Source organism: Pararge aegeria, chromosome 27, assembly GCF_905163445.1.
Source record: "Pararge aegeria chromosome 27, ilParAegt1.1, whole genome shotgun sequence".
NCBI classification, from domain to species: Eukaryota; Metazoa; Arthropoda; class Insecta; order Lepidoptera; family Nymphalidae; genus Pararge; species Pararge aegeria.
The window spans coordinates 606,161-627,187 of record NC_053206.1 but is presented as its reverse complement, the minus strand read 5'-3'; the positions used below and the strand labels follow the sequence as shown (position 1 = coordinate 627,187).

The window sequence follows — 21,027 nt, the reverse complement described above, 5'->3', positions numbered from 1 at the left end:
CGATGATTCTTCTGGCGCGGCGATCAACCGAGTCTAAGGCTCCAGTCTGGGCAGAGCCATCCCACAGGTGACTACAGTATTCCATGCTGGTTCGTATTTGAGCCTGGTAAAGTGTAAGAAGTTGTTCCGGCGTGAAATACCGCTTAAACTTGCCGCTTGCCATGGATGTCAAGATAATGTGAAATTGTGCAACGTCTCACGAACGCAACGTGTTATGAATTACTGTTGAAGGGTGCATTAGTAAGTATATTTCATAAGTAATCAGCCAGTGAAAACATTAAATCCAAAGAACCATATTTATTTACTTATGGCAACCCTGCCAAACCCCATAGATAAGTATCACAGATAAGTATCAGAGGCAGTAAATAATGTACCTCTAGTCTGTGTAGTAGTATTTCGGTTTTTTTTACACGTAGTTTTTTTTTTAAATCTACTCCGCTTACGGGGCTTTTGAGTACCCAAGCAACCGGCGGTCAGGGCTCCGGAGTTAATACGCGCCGTTTCAAGAATCGCCTTCTGTATACCACCCTTGATCCACAACCAAGCGAAAGCTTCATAAGATGTTGGTCAAAGCTTTTTGCGTGAAGACCAGTGTCTGAAACAATTATCGGAACAATAACTGTTGACTCAACACTCCACACGGCGGTAATCTCGTGAGCAAGGTATTTTGATACTTAGTTTAAACTTGACGTTAGTATTTTGATACTTTTTAATCGGACATCAATCTGATAAAATAAATTTAATTTTGATAAATTTTTCCTAATCGATGTTTTTTATCGATGAATCGAATAAATAAATGCCACTTAAATATCGATACATCGAATTCAAGATATCGATATATCGATATTTTAGTGCAAGCTATTATTGATTTTATTCGTTTGCACTTAACAAAATGCACTTCTGCAATCCAGTTTGCTAATTCTTAGCTGAGTGTAAATGTGTAGTGCGAAAAACTGAAGAATTTGCATTTTTACGCATTTTTGTGATGTGAAGATCTCATATGATTTGCGCCTAGTGGATAATATTAAGATACTGTAAAAAAGCGACCCCAACATATGCTATAAATCCACTCGAGCAATTTTAATTAATAAAACAAAAGTGCACGTAAACATTGTGATGGGAAAAATAGTAAATATTTCTATTGGAATGTAGCCGAATCTATGCGGTTCCCCGTCGACACAGACCGAGAAGCCGCGTAAAGTTTTGCGGCTTAGAAATAGTACCTACAGCAGTTCAGAGCTCAAGATATTTTGCATGCTGCCTCAAACATCTACTGCGTCACAATAGTTCAAAAGGTAGGTACCAAAGTTTAAAAAAAAAACTAAATTCAAAATTCATTGATTCCAAATCGGCCAAACGAAGCCTTATGCTTATGAAATGTCATGTCTCTCTGTTTGTAGTGACTACTCAGCGGTTCGAAAGAAGCCGGCTAGAAACTCAGCAGTTGCTCTTTTCCAATATCATCTATTTTCCAATATTCTGTCTATTCGAAATATGTAAACAGTGCAGTTTTTTTATTGTTTCTTTTGAATGCTTTCTTATAATTTCTTTAAATTAAAAAATCCGCATCTCAAATTTATTCATCAAAGAGCCTTATAGAAGAATTTTGATGATGTTATCAAAGATTTTGCTCTCCATTGACTAGATATACCTATATACCTAATTACCTATACTGACATTATACTTTTTAATTTAATTCAATATTTGGATGTCATCGGAACATCAAATATACGTGAAACACAAAATGATATCATCACATAATGTTATATATCAACAAAATGATATATAACATCTATATAAGTGTTTAGTACCTACCATATTTTTCCCAATTAAAAATTTTTCAATTTATCTGGCATTTAAAACTAAATTTGTTGTCTTAAACTTATAACTAAAATATTTAATGCATGGGATTAAATAACCACAATTATAGATCAAAATAACTAAACTGCATCACAAGAGATGATCAGATATCAAATACTTAACAAATGAACACACTTTTACATGAACCAAGACACAAGCCCAAATTTGCTTATACATGCTCACGCGCAAGTGGTTTTATATACACACAGACTGTTGTGAACATAATAACTAATTGTTCTGCTTATTTTATATTTGCACCTATTACTACATTGTCACAGTTATTCAATTTTGAAAATTAAGCTTAATTTGCTTCACTCTGCGAAAAGCAGAAGAATCTGTATGGTGTAATTTATATTTTCTTCAATCCTTATACTCCACACCAAACAGATCTTTGGCAATGTATCTACAGATCTAAGCACGTTTCTCTCCAAAACTTTACAGTGATTAATTGAGTCTTAAGCTTAATTTACATAAAACATCATGGAATTCTGCAAAGTAACACCTGCTTCTATCCAACATTTGACGGCGATTGGTGGGTTTGTTTCCCACAACTGGAAAATGTTTGTGTGATGAGCGTGAATGTTTTTCAGTGTCTGGGTGTTTGTATGTATTCTATAAGTATTTATGTATATTATTCATACAAATATTCATCAGTCATCTTAGTATCCATGACACAAGCTACGCTTACTTTGGGGCTTATTTTAGTATTAAGTTACAAGTTACAGTTTATTCACTATCTAAGCATGGCTGCGGGCAGAAACATCTAAACATTATGTCATTGTCGTCATCAGCTTCAGCAACACATTACCGGCCAACTACATGGCACAGTTCTCCTCTCAGAAGGAAGGGCTTAGGCGGTTGTCTACCATCCTAGCCAAGTGCAGATTGGTAGACTCCACACGCCCTTGACATCATGGAGAACTCTCCGAGAATATTATAAGTCAAATTCAAAATTCAAAATTATCATTTTTTTAAAGCGAGCGGAGCGATGGCAAGACACCTGATGGTATGACGCTCATACCTTGGAGGCTTGGAAGGTCACTTCTGTGGGATGCAACTTGTGTTGATACCCTAGCTGCATCACACATCCAGGCCACCTCGTCAATTGTAGGTGCGGCTGCTACCAGTGCCGAGCAGGCCAAGAGGCGTAAATATGAAAATCTGGATAGCAGCTTCATTTTTGTGCCTTTTGGAGTAGATACTTTGGGACTGTGGGCTCCGGAAGCATGAGCCCTTTTCAAAGAATTATCGAAAAGGGTTATCGAGTCTTCCGGTGATCCTAGAGCGGGCAGTTACCTTGGCCAAAGAATTAGTTTGGCCATCCAAAGGGGCAATGCTGCCAGCATCTTAGGAACTGTGCCTCGCTGCTGTGGTTTCGAGGACGTTTTAGATTTTATTTAGTTTTAAATAGTTTATTTTAGGTTATATTTATAAAACAATTATTTTAAAGAATAAATTCAAATTCAAAATTCATTTATTTCAAGTATGCCTAATTAATAAGCACTTTTGAAATGTCAAGTCAGTCTGTTTCTACCACCGGTTCGGAAGGCAGATCCCACTGAGAAGAGCCGGCAAGAAACTCAGCAGATTGCTCTTTTCCGACATCATTTTAAAGTTTAAAAATCTTTAGAATTTTTCTGTTTTGTGAGAGATGAGAGCGGAGTGGCCTGCTTCCAAGCAGCCTTGTCGTTTAGGAATTCATCAATCGTGTAGTAACCACGATTTGTTAAATGTGTTTTAATATTTGCTTAAACTTAGGTAAACGTAGATCTAATATTACCTTTGGCATCATGTTATAAAAGCATATACCCATCCCCGCAAAGGATTTCTGTACTATTCTCAGACGATATGCAGATATCACTAATTTATAGAAAGAAAGAAAGAAAAATCGTATTTATTGTCACACATTTGTGTCATAAAATTGTTAAAGTATAAAAAAAAAAAAATGTGTGACAAAGGAGCTGGCTCAGTATAGCTGCAAACTAAAACGCGCAGCACTGGTTTTCAGTGTGACAAAGGAGCTGGCTCAGTATAGCTGCAAACTAAAACACGCAGCACTGGTTTTAAGCCAGCCCCATTATCTTCGTCACTGAATCCTCGCGACTAAACAATATCAAAATAAAAATAAAATTATGTCCGTTTCTAGTTAGTCAACTGTTTTATATCGACTTTTTGTTTATTATTACTTATATAGATTACATTTGTAATAATAAGTGTAATATTAAACAAGTAAACTTATGCTTTGGTGGATGGACAAGTTAATTTTAACCCCTGTCAGTGGATATTACGGGCTCCTTCCAGCTTAGAAATTTTGAATTTTGAATTTTTGCTGGCGCAATTAGTTTTTGATTTACATATAATGCACTGCTGCTTATTCTGTTTTTGCTTGCAATCATGATAAAATTATGCACAGCGATTGCTTGCATCCTAATTTTTTTTTTTTCCACTGCAAGGTCGCTCTCGCCTGGTGGTAATTGGTGATGCAGTCTAAGATGGTAGCGGGCTAACCTGTTAGGGAGTATTGTAGTCATACCCCTAATCGGTTTTTACGCGACATAGGACCGGAACACTAAATCGCTTGGCGGCACGTCTGTGTTGGTTGGGTGGTAATAAGCCTTGGCCAAAGCCTCCCACCAGACCAGAGAAAATTCAGACATTATCTATTCCCAGATTGCGCTTGCCGGGAATCAAACCCGGGACCTACCTAAATTCACCGCTGCGACAGGCAGGTCGTCATTCTATGTTGTTGTTACCCGTGTTTAGCAAATAAATATTTTATTCTATTCCTTGCGAATTTCATATAACTACTAGCGGACCCCAGCGCCATTTGTCCGGCTGATTTGTGAATCTAAACCATCCAGGGTGCCACCCAAACGCATACCAAAAAATTCATTCAAAGTCAAAGTCAAAAATATCTTTATTCAAGTAGGCCCGGCCCACAGGTGGCACTTTTGATGCGTACATAAGAATTACACGGTAGTGAGATGATGGCGATAACCACATTCGTAAACTTAAAACTAAAGCTACGAGGGTTCCAAACGCGTCCCAGTCTAAGAAGAAGCCCACAACAAACTTAGCCGGGTGTTTTTTTTTTTTTTTGTTATCGCCATCTCACAATGTCATTTTAAATTATTAGAAGAGCAACCTGGTTAGAGCAATAATTTACACCCAAGCTTTTTTATCGTTTACGTAGTCCTTTATACTATAATAGAACTTTTCTATAAGCTTACGTTTAATACAAACTTTGAACTTTTTAAGAGACATCTCCAAGATGTCAATTCAAATCAATCCAGCCGTTTAGGAGGAGTTCAATGACATACACACGCACACAAGAAATATATATATAAAGATGATGAATCGGTGGTAGTCACTACAAACATACATACTTGACGTTTCAAAAGTGCTTATAAAGTAGGCCTAATTGAAATAAATGAATTAGAATTAGAATTTGAATAAATTACCGCACAAGACACACAACCCACCGAGTCGCATTGCCGACCTGCAACAAATTATAAGCTAATTTGTTAGGTTATATGGGCTAAGAGCCTATGAAATGCAAAAAAGATTTTTAAATCACACAGATAAAAAAAAAAAAAATCAATGCGTAGTATATTTATCTATATAAATAAATATACTAAACATAAATCTTTCATATGAGCAAAGGCTTGCAAACCTGGGACTCAGCACCCTCAAAAGTAGGCGAGAAAGAGGCGATCTCATTGAAACTTATAAAATATTAAATAAGTATTACAACATGCCGAATTTTGAGGAATTATTTTCAAAAAAGAGTAACCCCATATTAAGGAGCTATGGTCTCAAACTTGAATATCAGCAGGCATCGTCTAATCCTTCCAAGCACTTTATCAGCAATAGAGTTATACAAATGTGGAATGCCTTGCCTGAAGATGTAGTGACTGCAGAATCACTGAATCAGTTTAAGAATAGACTGGATAAACATCAAAAAGACAAAGAGCGCAAGAAATGATATAGACGCATCAGCGAAAGCTGCTTAGTCTATTATATAATAATAATAATGTATTTATTTTAAGTTGAAATAGAATATTTTTGCTTCTCTGGCGCTTATTTAGCCCAAAGCTAAGTCTAGCAATTCAAAACCTATGCACAGCGTCTTCGCCGGCGGAGACGAGGTCCCTCACTTCTAACGTCAACCGGACGTGGGCTCGCACCACGTTCTCGGAAGCGTGCGGATTAATCACCGTCCGTAACCCTTTCACTCCAACGTCGCCTGAGCCGAGGTTCGGCCTCACATGAGGCGCCCTCAGGCCAACGATCCCTTCGCTTCTTCGAGCCCTAGGGTTCAAAATCTTCCTGGCAAAGCCCCATTCCGAGGCTCGCCAACAAGCCCGCGTTACGCTGTTGAAATCATTAGGGTTAATCAGCTACACACAATCCGAAAAAAGAAAAAAAAAAATTGCAATTCAAAGGGACAATAGCGACAGCATTTTGGGTACCATGCCCATAAGTGAACCGTTAGACGGCTTATGTTTATTGTAAATATTAATTTTAGTTTGTAATTATTTTTACTTATAACTTAGAGTCTGATCTGTGACTATATTTATTTCAAATATCAAATTAATAAGAAATCGCTATGTAGCGATAAGGCCACCAAATTGTGCTCTCTTGCTCTGTATTTATATCTCTGTAACTACTTGTTTTCTTTGGTGTACAATAAAAGTGTATTCATTCATTAATTAATTCATTAATATCATAAACGTTAATAATGTTAACATGTTATATAACGCTAATACCACGAGTCACGACAAATCCAAAAATATTATCGTGGTATGTACCCGTTGAACTATATTTAAGAAATGTTGATATCCACGAATATCTTAGTTTAAAATCTATAAATTTAAATGTTTGTAAGCATTATTGCATTTTTAACCTTACAGATCAAACTAATGAGAACAACCGCTAGCCAAAATTGAAGAAAACACTTCAAAGATGGAGGCAAGTGACATAGATTCTCCAGATGAAGACTCCATAGAGCCTAAGGAGGAAATATCTGATGGACTGCAAATCTCCATTGACTACGACGACTCCATTGTTCCCAAAGAAGAACTATCCGACTCCAGTTCAGAGAAGGACAGTGCTTCGCACAGCCACACCATTGGAGCCCTGGTACCCATCAAAACGGAAAGAACATTGAGTAAAGAAGTTGCTGAACTACAAAAAAAACTGGGGTCAGAACTTAGGGATCATACAAGCTCAAAAGTTAAAGTGAGTGACTTTTTTATGTAAAACTAGCTGTTGCCGGGACTTCGTCTGCTTTTGATTATGTTTTTTGATGTGGCATTAAATTTAGTTGTAGATCTAAAAAAAATAAAGTACTTATTCAGTGTCTCCAAGCCTTAAATGAGGGGTTTGCTGCTGTCCGCTGATGAGTTCTGTCCTCTATCTCCAACCACAGTTCGGGCAAAATTAAACACATATTATAAGCTCTACAGTACAAAAATAATTATTTAAATCGGTTATAATTTGTCGGAGTTATGGTGTAAAATCGTCAAACACTTTCATCCCCTCTCCCAGAAGAACCGAGCTTAATGTCGGGATAAAAAGTATCCTATATTACTTCTAACACTTCCAAGAATATGTGAACAAAGTTTCATGAGGATCGGTTAAGTAGTTTTTGCGTGAAAGCGTAACAAACAAACTTACATTGACATTTATAATATTAGTAGGGATAGGAATTGGGATATCGATGTTCTTCTCCTATATTAATAGCTGCAATTCTATATAAACAAGCAACGACTTCCTTGGCGCAACGGCGAGAGCTGGGGTTTTAAGTTGGATATCCCGGGTTCCATGGAGAATGGTTTAAATTAATTGATTTTAATAATTTCTAAAATTGATATTGCCTCCAGTGCTTACTAGAAAATAATTTACAAATAACGCTAAAGGTTCGTTTATTTACTTGAACTACCTCCTCTTCCTTACTCTTAGGAACTACTGGTCGGGTTTGAAAAATTATTTCAGTGTTGGATAGCCCATTTACCGAGAAAGGCTCTCTATCTATCTATATATATAAAAGAGAAAGTGTGTGGGTATGTTCCGTATAGGCTCCGAAACGGCTGGACCGATTTCAATGAAACTGTCAGGGAATCTCCGGATTGACCTGGCGAGTAATCCTGTGAAGTTTGGTGACGATCGGAGCACTCATATTTTTGAACTATCAAACTGTCAAATACAGCTTTTATTTGATGAGCATGAATGTTTTTTAGTGTCTGGGTGTTTACATGTACATTCTAAGTATTTATGTATATTATTCATTAAAATATTTATCAGTTATCTTAGTACCCATAACACAAGCTACGCTTACTTTGGGGCTACATGGCTATGTGTGTATTGCCGTAGTATATTTATTTATTAATGTTTATCGTTATTATTCTATAAAAATTATCAAGCGAGTGGGATAAAAAAAGTATTTTACTTTTTTCAGTCGGAGCCAACTGACGTAGCAGGATGCTCCGCGGGCCATTCGCAAACAGTTGGTGAGTTATGTTTGTTTGTTGTAACCTAATGTTCTATACTAGCTTTTGCCCGCGGCTTCGCTCACGATAAGTTCAATTTTTGTTTTGGTTCAAATTTTCATCCCCTGTTCCCCTTTGAAGTTGGAATTTTTAAAATTTGTGAAACACTTATTACTTTATTTTTAATCGAAAACCTAGAATCAAAGTTTCATGGATGTAACTTGAAAAATAAAGGTTGTATAGAAACAGGCGTTACTTTGCTGTAATCCATAATCTATATATATAAAAGAGAAAGTGTGTGGGTATGTTCCGTATAGGCTCCCAAACGGCTGAACCGATTTCAATGAAACTTTCAGGGAATCTCTGGATTGACCTGGCGAGTAATCCTGTAAAGTTTGGTGGCCATCGGAGCACTCCTATTTTTGAACTGTCGAACTGTCAAATATAGCTTTTATTTACTATGATGATATTCTATTGTTGGGTGTATATGGGTGTAGATAATGATCTTCACCCGCTCGAGAAGAGAATAGAAGAGAATGAATACGGAGACATATAAATGATTTAATATATTATGAGACTGAAATTTAAAAATTTAATGATGTAAGTTCATTGATGTAAAATCTAGCCCGGCGAAGCGGGCTGGGTACGCTGGTATATTATGAACCAGTTGTGCATTACTGCTGTTCGCGGAGTATAGCAAATTAAGCTTAATTTACATAATATAGATGAATGAAGGATTTTATGCAAACTTTCATCGCCCATTAAACCTTCTTAGGGTTTGAATTTTCAAAAATCTTTCCTTAGCTGATGCCTACGTTGTAATAATAACTATCTGTGTGCAAAATTTCAGCCCGATCCGTCAAGTGGTTAGAGCTGTGCGCTGATAGATCAGTGAGTCAGTCAGTCACCTTTGCCTTTTATATATATAGATTTGTCTAGAGGGAGGGAGGCAACGACTGTAGCTAGTTATAGTTCGATTTAATCTTTAAGAAATTATCTGCGATTGTTGCTTCGCGCAGGTATAGATCTATAGAGGACTAGTACGTACATTATGCAACAAGTATGGTACCTTGCATTTAGAGACGAGAGCGAGATCACGCGAGTTTAACGAGATTGCACTCCAGCATAAAAACGTTTTATTCAAAGCTAGTTTTATTACTAAAAGATTCGTTTTTAGAAAAGAAGACTGGTTATTTCTTAAATTTGTTAATTGATAGATGCGTACGTCAAAGTTGACTACTTAGAAGTTTATTAAAAAAATATATTGACAGATACGTCAAACGATGTTTGTTATATTATAATCTATTTGATTTTGTTACTTTTTTATAATTTATTCAAATATTGTTATTATTTGCAAAAATCCCATAACACTGACTATCCCCCGAGATCTCGCGTTGACGTGATATATAATATGTATACCCTAATCTCAGTAGCATTCCATCTACCCCAGCTGAGGTTATGTGCTTGTGACGCTTAGGCCGATCGTATCGCCTCTTTATTGCTTTTTCGGCGCTCTCGCTCGCGCGCTCGGCACAAGCGGAACGTTACAATGAGTCACGCTTTTTCGTGCGTGCAGCCGGCGTTTATTGATTTACTAAAAAGATAATCAAATTTATCACCTCAAGAAAACATCTCAACCAAAGAGGACACAAACACTACGTTGAACCAAAACATCATTATTATCTCATGCTATTTATAAGTAAACTATGAGAAGATAGTGTTCGTGAATTTATATTGAACACATTCACATATCTAACCCCGACGCAAAAACAATGGCGTGTTATAGGTTTGACGTCACAAAATGGCGAATTACGCATTTTTTACAACTTCCTCAATATGGGGATCAAATGAAACGTCTTGACTAGTAGCACGCTATACACCACGATAAAATTCAAATCCAAGATAGCCGCCGCCACATAATGGCGAATTACTTTTTTTACAACTCTCTCAATATGGTTATCAAATGATACCTCCCTGGCGCAACGGTGAGCGCTGTGAATTTAGGCAAGGGGCCCGGGTTCGATTCCCGGCAGGAGCTATCTGGGAATTTATTATTTCTAAATTTTCTCTGGTCTGGTCTGCTGGGAGCTTTGGCCGTGGCTAGTTAGCACCCCACCGACAACCCCCCACCGGCAGTGTTCCGGTGCGATGTCGCGTCATACTAACTAACAATATAAACGACGGCCTATTGGGGCAGTGGGCAGCGACCCTGCTTTCTGAGTCCAAGGCCGTGGGTTCGATGCCCACAACTGGACAATATTTGTGCGATGAACATGAATGTTTTTAGTGTCTGGGTGTTTATATATTATAATTATTTATGTATATTATTCATAAAAATTATTCATCACTTATCTTAGTACCCATAACACAAGCTACGCTTACTTTGGGACTAGATGGCGATGTGTGTCGTAGTAAATTTATTTATTATATTTATTTAATAAAAACAAAAAACCTTATCCCTAATTTGAACTGTCAGAATTATTATCCTAAATCAGACAAAGCATATTGTTATTTTGAAGCTGTGATAGCGAGGAGCTCGACTTCACTTTCGGAGGTCCGAGCTCGAATCCCAACATGCAAGTCTAACTCTTCTATGTTACGTGCGTTACAAGAGTTCAAAAATGTCACTTTCTTCGACGGCGAAGAAACGTGGGGAAACCTGCATGCCTGAGAGTTCTACATAATGTTCTCAAAGCTGTGTGGGGTCCACCAATCCGCACTGGGCCATCGTTGACTACGGTCTGAACCCCATCTCATTGTGGGAGGAGACCGGGAGGGTGATTAGGTATTTCGCGACAGGCTTGCGACAGGCGTAAATCTTGCAATCACTGCTGTCAAACGTCACTATTGCATACAATAAATAAACAAAAGTGACGTTTGACAGCAGTGATTGCAAGATTAACGCCTGTCGCAAGCCTGTCGCGAAATACGTAAACACCCTGCCGTGCCCTTTAGTAATAATAATAATAATAATAATAATTGTCTTTATTGTGTCTCATTTACAATGGATTATTATAATCTAAGGAACGGTAACAACTGTGTTAGTTAGAAACTGTGTTACAGCTATTAACGCCCACCTCCGGGTTTGCTTAAATACAAAAAGACTAAAACAAAGAAAAATTAAAATATTACAACTAAAACAATACAATTTACAATTCTAGTGGGCCGTTAGTGGATAGATATTGTTTTTAACCTAGACAGTAACTTAGACTGATATAAAAGGCATACACTAATTGCGGCATCGGTTTTAGGAAAACCGTAGCTTAGTGGTAAAGCGCTCAGGCCGCGTTTACCACAAATTCGCATTGTCCGAAATTTTTATATGCATTTTAAAATTTATAAAATCAATATTCATATATTTTCTGTTTATGTTTTTTACGCTACTGGTTGCCAGGAAGAGATCGCTATAGAGCCATCATCATTACATCAACCGATACACGTCCACTGCTGGACATAGGTCTTTTGTAGGGTCCATATTCCACGGTTCTGAGCCGCTTGGATCCAGTGGCTACCTGCGACGCGCTTAATGTAGCCTGTCCACCTCGTTGGGGGCCGACCAACGCTGCGCTTACCAGTTCGGGGCTGCCATTCCAGTGATGAATTATGGAGGCATAAGGCCGCCCAATTGTACACGCTGTCTGGTTTTTGCGAATATGTTTTATGGTATTATTGAGATGTACAGTAACAGTATATTCACCCCTTCATAGTTCTCCATCAAGGGTGTATGAAGTCCACCAAGCTACACTTGTCCAGCAGTATAAAATTAGTGAGGATTAAAACTATTAATTGTCCGACCCGGGATAGAAACCTAGGGCTTTGTGATGCGTTGTCGAACATGCTTATTTAAGCAGCCACGATTGAATTATTCACTTTTGAATTTCACAATACATTTTTGCATCTTCTTTTCTTATACGCATGGCTGGGGTTTGGAACACCCTTCCGAGTTGTGTGTTTCCTAATTCTTACAACCTGGGTATCTTTAAAACTAGTTAGTCACTCTTGTTTTAAAGATACCCAGGCATCTTCTAGGCAAGCGCCCCATCTTAGGCCACGTCTACATTTTCCATCAGGTGAGATTGTGGTCAAGCGCTAGTCTATTATAGTTAAAAAAACAACACAAACTGCGATTTGTCTTTCGAATACTTACTGCTTTTTGAAATATACTGTTTTTTTTTTTTGAAATATAATCCTCCTTTACTGAATCGTTGCACAGCGAACAGTATGGTAGTAGTAGCGAAATGTATGGTGATTAATAACATGTTTTTTGCGCTGTGAAGGACTTTAGTTAATTAGTTACTCCGCTAAGTTTGTTAAGGGCTTCTTTTTGCACCCACCGTAGCTTTAGTTTTGAGTATATGACACAGTTTTATTTTTAATTTTTATGTAACATACGCGACAAAAGTGCCATCTATGTGCCTATTTGAATAAAGACATATTGGACTTTGCATCTAAATTTAAGTTCTTTCGAACCTTATTTAGAAGCACTGAGCACCTTAAGTTGAAAATGTAACGTTTCAGGCACTCGCTCCCCGATGAAACGTACCACAAATAAAAACAAGAGCGTGTATCGAAATTTGGTAGAAGGAATGTCAGGCAAAAATACACCGCCCACAATGATCAAAGCTGAACAAGGTCTAAACGACGATCGTCTGAAAACAGAAACGATCGAAATGGAAATCGGAGAAATAAAGTTCATCAAACCTGCTGTATCAATAGAGTTACAAAATGTGACAAATAGTTTGCCCGAAGACAAGATGCATTCATTTGTACGTGCACAAGACACTGGCGACGAAACTACTAGTGATCATAAAAAACATACAATCAATAAAACCACACATTTAGAATCACACGCAACTGTACGAGGCGTTAAAGATGAGCTACCGAATGTATCGGAATCGGATGATAAGAGGAATCTTTTAACACTCAACAACAATCGCAATGAACTGCAAAAACGGGCAGCTTGTCATGTCTGTCAGACTATAATCAAGCGTAAGAATGATACAGTAGATCACCTTAAAAATGACTTACTTTATTCATGTAACGATTGCCATGCGAAATTTGGACTAAAACAAAAGTCAGCTTGTGCAAACCGCGAAATACTATCTGATTTAAAACCTTTTATATGCGACTATTGTCACAAGAAATTTGTACAAAAACGTGATTTAATTCACCATATAAAGATACACACTGGCGATAAAATCTTCTCTTGTTCCCTTTGCAGCTACAAATGTTCAGTCAAAAGTTATTTTAATAGGCACATGAGACGGCACAATGGGCTGAAACCCTACTCTTGTGCTTTTTGCAGCTACAAAAGTTTAGTCAAAAGTTATTTCAATAGCCACATGAGACTTCACACTGGGCTGAAAGCTTACTCTTGTAGCCTTTGCAGCTACAAATGTTCACGCAAACGTTATTTGAATAGCCACATTAGACGTCACACTGGTCTGAAACCTTACTCTTGTAGCCTTTGCAGCTACAAATGTTCAGACAAAAGTTCTTTGAATAGCCACATGAAATTACACTCTGGGCTGAAACCTTACTCTTGTGGCCTTTGCAGTTACAATTGTTCATTCATAAGTAATTTGAATATTCATATGAGACAACACACTGGGCTAAAACCTTTCTCTTGTAGCCTTTGCAGCTACAAATGTTCAGTCAAAAGTTCTATGAATATCCACATGAGACTTCATACTGGGCTGAAACCTTACTCTTGTAGCCTTTGCAGCTACAAATGTTCAGTCAAAAGTTCTTTGAACACTCACATGAAATTACACTCTGGGCTGAAACCTTTCTCTTGTACGCTTTGCAGTTACAAATGTTCGCTTAAAAATTATCTAGATAGTCATATGAGACGTCACACCGGGCTGAAACCTTTCTCTTGTACTCTTTGCAGCTACAAATGTACATTCAAACATTCTTTGAATAAACACATGAAATTACATACTGGGCTGAAGCCTTACTCGTGTACCCTTTGCAGCTACACATGTCCGTTCAAAAGTTCTTTGAACAGCCACATGAGACTTCACACTGGACTGAAACCATACTCTTGTAACTTTTGCCTTGCGAAGTTTCGATACAAACAAATGTTGACAATTCACCTCTCAACTCACACTGGCGAAATGCCATTTTCATGTAACGTATGCCATAAAAAGTTCGCACTCAAATGTCTTTTGACCAAACATAAACGGGCGCACAGTGATGTTAAATCACATTTCTGCGACACGAAGTTTGCACTGGAATATAATTTAATATCTCACCGGAGGGTTCATACTGGCGACAAAACTCACTGTTGTGATCAATGTGAATTTAAAACATCAAACAAAAGCTCTTTGAATAGGCACATGAAAATACATAATGGCACGAAAACCCACTCATGTGAACTTTGCAAAAAGATGTTTGCACAAAAATATCTACTAGATAAGCATATGTGTCTCGACAACAATGAAAAATTGTACTCTTGTGACATTTGCTGTACGAAATTTGCCAAAAAACGTTATTTACACGCTCACGTGAGAGTGCACTCCGCCGAGAGACCACACTCTTGCACACTTTGCGACTACAAATGTTTAACCAAAAGTTATTTAAAGAGACACATGAAAGTGCATTCTCGTAAGTGAATGACCAGCGCAGTATGGATCTTTGGCCACTTCCAAACATTTTTGTATCTCGATAAAAGTTATCATAATATTAAGAAGAGTAAGATTTATTATTCTTTTTTCATTCACAAGAATATATTTTTCATTGGATACAAGGAAAAACTATTTTTAAGAATACGTTAGATTAGCTCTAATGCGAGTGAGTTCACGATATTATCAAAATTATGCTTAATTTGCTATACTCCGCGAAAAGCAGGAGAATCTGCGTGGTGTAATTTATAATTTCTTCAATCCTTATACTCCACATTAAACAGATCTTGACGAATTCAAATTCTTGACGCGTCTGTGTGTGTAAAAAAACACAGTGAAAAAAAGAACGTAAAGTTGATTAGTCGGAAGTGATCTTAGCAATGTTTGATGAAAATCAGTGCAAGATGGCCGCCGCGTCTAAAAGACTGATTAAATATTTTGCCCACTAGTAGAATAAAGTAAAATAATGAAAGTTGTTAAAAGGAAAATCTTATTTAAAGATATTAATTTCAGCGTTTAATACTTCCATGAAAATTAAATTACTATATAAGTATTACTAAGCAAATAGTTACCATTTCCTTTTTTAATATCGACGTAACCTGCAGTGACGTCACCACTTTTAAAGAGGACGCATAAACTAAAATGTGATAATTCAATAAATATTTTTTTATTTTAACTTGCACTTGTTGGAAAGATGAATTTTCTAAAAATTTCGTAGCGGCAGAATTTGAACCTGCGACTCTGGCATTCGCGGTAAATGCGCTTCTGTTCCGTCGATGCCGAAATTAGTATATGACTTTTATTTCAATAATATATTCAAATTAAAGGGGTGTAAGGGGGAGGCTAGTACCAGTCAGCCTCCCAAAATGCCAACCTCACCTGCACGTGGTGCACCCTGCCGTCTAACCGACGAGGCTCTGGCGACCGACAAGTGGCGGTATAACTACTTCAAATTGGCTAGACTGAATAAATGGCACAGACCGGTGCCGGGCAGCAGCGAAGCCGGTGCGATCATGTCGACCAAACGGCATATATTCAATGATGTCTCTGTGATCAACAGGGTGAAAACCGGGAGCGATCACCGTATGGTAAGAGGCACATTGAATATAAACGTAAAGCTGGAAAGGGTCAGACTGGTTAAGTCTACTCTCCGGCCTACTCGTGCTCATATCCAAAACCCCGAGAGCTTTCAACTGGAGCTGCAAAACCGGTTTGATTGCCTGGACTGCGATTCTGTGGACGATCTTAACAACAGGCTTGTGGAAACTGTCCATACGGTTGGGTCCAAGTTCTTTAAGACCCACCGTAAACATAGAACCAAAAAGTTCTCAGCCCATACACTCGGGCTTATGGAGAAGAGACAAGAAATGAGACTACAGTCTTCAAAAGATGCGTCTGAATATCGGCGTATTAATAGACAGATCTCGAAGTTGCAGACGAAAGACTTGCGACACTTTAACACTGAGAAAATTAAAGTCGCCATTGAGCGCAACAAAGGCTCGAAAGTGTTCGCAAGAGATCTGTCTATCGGACAGAGCCTGTTGACTCGCCTGAAGACTGACAATGGTAGTCTCATTTCTTCTAAACCAGAGATCCTGAGTGAGGTTGAGAAATTCTATGGACAGTTATACACCTCAACACAAAAGCCTGTTGAAAGTTTGGCTAAAGACCCTAGAGCCAAATTGACCCGACACTTCACTGAAGATATCCCGGACGTCAGCCTTTACGAGATTAGTATGGCTCTCAAACAACTTAAGAACAACAAGGCACCGGGTGATGACGGAATCACAGCAGAACTCCTGAAAGCGGGTGGAAAACCGATACTTTAAGTCCTTCAGCGGTTGTTCAATTCCGTCATTCATCAAGGCACAACGCCAGAGGCATGGCACAGGAGCGTGGTTGTTCTGTTCTTCAAAAAAGGTGATAATACCTTGCTGAAGAACTACAGACCTATCTCGCTGTTGAGCCATGTCTACAAGTTGTTCTCAAGAGTCATAACGAATCGTCTCGCGGATAGGTTCGACGACTTCCAGCCTCCTGAACAAGCCGGTTTCCGAAAGGGCTACAGTACCATAGACCACATACATACGCTGCGGTAGGTTATACAGAAGACTCAAGAGTATAACCGGGCACTTTGCTTAGCGTTTGTGGACTATGAGAAAGCCTTTGATTCGGTGGAAACCTGGGCTGTGTTAAGGTCACTGCAGAGATGCCGAATTGACTACCGGTACATCGAAGTTTTGAAGTGTTTGTACAAAAACGCCACTATGTCAGTCCGTATACAGGACCAGACTACGAAACCGATCCAACTGCAGCGAGGAGTGCGACAGGGAGATGTTATCTCCCCGAAGCTGTTTACCGCTGCGTTGGAGGACGTTTTTAAGCTTCTGGATTGGAACGGGCTTGGCATCAACATTAACGGCGAGTACATCACTCAACTTCGGTTTGCCGACGATGTAGTCATAATGGCAGAGACTCTGGAAGACCTTAATGCGATGCTCAATGACCTCAGCAGAGTTTCTCAACAGGTGGGCCTTCGTATGAACATGAGCAAGACGAAAATTATGTCTAACGCTCATGTTCCGCTCCACCCAATAATTGTTGGGAGCTCTGCACTCGAAATTGTAGACGAGTATATATACCTAGGACACACGATCCAGTTAGGTAGGTCCAATTTCGAGAAAGAGGTAAACCGCCGAATCCAACTCGGATGGGCAGCGTTCGGGAAACTTCGTGACATCTTCTCGTCCAAAATCCCTCAGTGCCTGAAGACTAAAGTCTTCGAACAGTGCGTGTTGCCAGTGATGACTTACGGATCAGAGACATGGTCGCTAACTATGGGCCTCATAAGAAGGCTCAGAGTCACTCAGCGGGCGATGGAGAGAGCTATGTTAGGAGTGTCTCTACGTGATCTAATCAGAAATGAGGAGATCCGTAGAAGAACTAGAGTTACCGACATAGCTCAGCGAGTTGCGAAGCTGAAGTGGCAATGGGCGGGGCACATAGCTCGGAGAACCGATGGACGTTGGGGTGTTAAGGTGCTGGAATGGCGACCCCGCACCGGTAAACGCAGCGTAGGTCGGCCCCAAACGAGGTGGACAGATGACATCAGGCGAGTAGCTGGGAACCGTTGGAGGCAAGCGGCCCAGGACCGTGCATTGTGGAACTCCCTACAAAAGACCTATGTCCAGCAGTGGACGTCAATTGGTTGAGATGATGATGATGATGATTCAAATTCAAATTCATTTATTTCAAGTAGGCCTACATTATAAGCACTTTTGAATCGTCAAGTATGTATGTTTGTAGTGACGCTACCACCGGTTCGGAAAGCAGATTCTACCGAGAAGAGCCGGCAAGAAACTCAGTAGTTGCTCTTTTCCAACATCAACATTTACAATCATTTTTCTATCTTGCGAGAGAGAGAGAGAGCGAGGCTGGCTGCTTCAAATCTACCTTGTCATTGAGGAATTCATCAAATGTATAGTAACCTCGCTGTACTAGATGCGTTTTTACACATTTTTTAAATTTATGCATTGGTAGGTCCAGAATTTCCTTAGGAATCATGTTGTAAAAGCGTATACTCAACCCCAAAAAGGAGTTCTGCACCTTTCAGACGATATGCAGATATCACTAATTTCATGTCCGTTTCTGGTAAGTCGATTGTTAATTTCAGCTTTTTGTTTATAAAGAGTAATATTTTGTCTCACAAAGACTATATTATTATAAATATATTGCGAAGCCACTGTAAGAATAATTATTTGTTTAAATTTTTCACGAAGCGATTCGCGTGATCCAAGTTTATATATTGATCGTACGGCTCTTTTCTGTAGTATAAATATACTTTAAATATCTGCAGCTTTTCCCCACAGCAAGATCCCATAGGACATAATACTGTGAAAGTATAGCTTTTAAGAATTTACATCAAATCAGCATCTTCTTTTGTTTTTCGGTGATAGCCCAGTGGGTAGGACTTCGACATCACTTTCGGGGTGGCGAGTTCGAATCCCGACACGCATCTCTGACTTTTCTAAGTAAAAATAATGACAGTGTATAGTCAGTACATATTTGAAAATTTAATGTACGTTCATAAAAACATTTCTAAATTTAAGAAAAAATGTGACTGCAATAATTTAAACATTAGAAGTAAGAATAAACTTACAGTGCAATATACTAGGTTACTTAAAATTCATAATTCGTTTAAAGGAAATTGCATACAATTCTACAATAAACTACCAATTGTCATCTTGGAGATGTCTCTTAAAAAGTTCAAAGTTTGTATTAAACGTAAGCTTATAGAAAAGTCCTATTATAGTATAAAGGACTACGTAAACGATAAAAAAGCTTGGGTGTATATTATTGCTCTAACCAGGTTGCTCTTCTAATGATTTAAAATGACATGGTGATAACAAAAAAAAACACCCGGCTAAGTTTGTTGTGGGCTTCTTCTTAGCCCAGGACGCGTTTGGAACCCTCACTACCGTGTAATTCTTATGTACGCATCAAAAGTGCCACCTATGGGCCTACTTGAATAATGATATTTTTTGACTTTGACTTTGACTTTAAGTTATGTGCGTTTTAAGCAATTAAAATATCACTTGCTTGAACGGTGAAGGAAAACAGCGTGAGGAAACCAACATGCCTAACAGTTCTACATAATGTTCTCAAATGTGTGTGGAGTCCACCAATCCGCACTGGGCCAGCGTGGTGGACTACGGCCTTAACCCCTTCTCATTGTGGGAGGAGCCGTGCCCTGTAGTTGGCCGGTAATGGGTCGATGCGAAGAAGCTTCTTTATGTGGCGTATTAATGTTACCTATATAATTAAATTGAGTGATAAAGACAGACTTGACGTTTCATAAGTGCTTATTAATTAGGCCTACTTGAAATAAATGAATTTAGAATTTTTGAATTTTGAATTTGAATCATATGGTACATAAATAGTTAAATAAATATCATTACTGATATTATAATGACGGCTGATTGGCGCAGTGGGCAGCGACCCAGCTTTCTGAGTCCACGGCCGTGAGTTCGATTCCCACAACTGGTAAATGTTTGTGTGATGAACAGGAATGTCAGTTTTGGTCGTTTTAATATTGGATAGAAGCAGGCATTGCTTTGCGGAATTATATGATTAAAAATTAAGCTTAACTTGATATACACCGCGAAAAGCAGGAGAATCTGTATAATATAATTTATAATTTCTCGAATCTTTTTACTCCACACCAAAACAGATCTTCGGCAATGTACCCTCTACGCACGTTTCGTTTCGAAACCGGATCATCCTCCGGAGAGGCTGACTTTACAATGAAAAATAGTTAAGATTAAAATAATAAATTGTTCACTGTTTTAACAATTGTTCATAGTAAAGTAAAATTTTATATGCGAATTTTTGATAATGAAATTGATAAGCGAAGTTGCATGACATTGTGTCCGTGGGTATTTTAATATAAATACGAGTACATTTGCGATAAATACAACCCCGTCCCCGAAGTCGAGCTTAAGCGGCGACGTCCGAAGCATGTCCTTGACGACCCTGACGATAAAATAACTACCGAAAACGTGTCTAAACAATACACTCGCACGCAACAAACACGGGGTCTTCGCCGGCGAAGACGAGCGCCCCGATTTCTTACGTCATCCGGACGTGGACCCTTACCACGTCACGGGGGTGTTCTGACTAAATAATGACTAGTCCAAAAGTCCACAACACACAGATTAACGTCGAACCGAGTCGAGGTCAGAGTCCCCGCAGGAGGCACACTCGGGTCGACGTCCCCCACCTTCCCCCCCGATGTCGTCGAGCCCTGGGGCTCTTCTCATGGCGAGCTCTCGCGCTCTCCCCACTCCCCCGGTGACGCCGTAGCAACCCCTCAGGTGGTTATCGGCAAGTGTCCATCCGAAAAAGAAAAGATAAATTCAACTGAACTTCAGTCTTGTACTGAGACTCACGCGGCGTCTTAGTCATTATAAACTTATAACTGTCTTGGTCGTACAACAAGCATAATTGTACTTAAGCGGTGTATAGCCATGTTATTAAAGCCATACCGGACC

At 38.8% G+C, this 21,027-nt stretch overlaps 2 protein-coding genes across 3 annotated transcripts in view; both read left to right on the top strand.

Moving 5' to 3' along the window:
- Positions 1 to 882: 882 nt before the first annotated feature.
- LOC120635878 (gastrula zinc finger protein XlCGF57.1-like) overlaps positions 883 to 21,027 on the top strand; it is a 32,809-nt gene continuing 12,664 nt past the window's right edge. For both annotated transcript variants that reach the window (XM_039907087.1, XM_039907088.1), the window contains exons 1-3: positions 883 to 1,295; positions 6,774 to 7,101; positions 8,321 to 8,372. In XM_039907087.1, the coding sequence (XP_039763021.1) occupies positions 6,826 to 7,101; positions 8,321 to 8,372 (328 nt within the window). In that variant the 5' untranslated portion in view covers positions 883 to 1,295; positions 6,774 to 6,825. The remainder of the gene's footprint in view (positions 1,296 to 6,773; positions 7,102 to 8,320; positions 8,373 to 21,027) is intronic.
- Positions 12,821 to 15,000, top strand: LOC120635882 (zinc finger protein 260-like). Its single transcript, XM_039907094.1, has one exon. It carries the CDS (start codon positions 12,884 to 12,886, stop codon positions 14,966 to 14,968), a length of 2,085 nt encoding a protein of 694 aa, XP_039763028.1. The 5' UTR covers positions 12,821 to 12,883; the 3' UTR covers positions 14,969 to 15,000.

Bases quoted from the DNA above. Each gene is read 5' to 3' on its own strand.
- LOC120635882 (XM_039907094.1), top strand. From the start codon at position 12,884: ATGAAACGTACCACAAATAAAAACAAGAGCGTGTATCGAAATTTGGTA.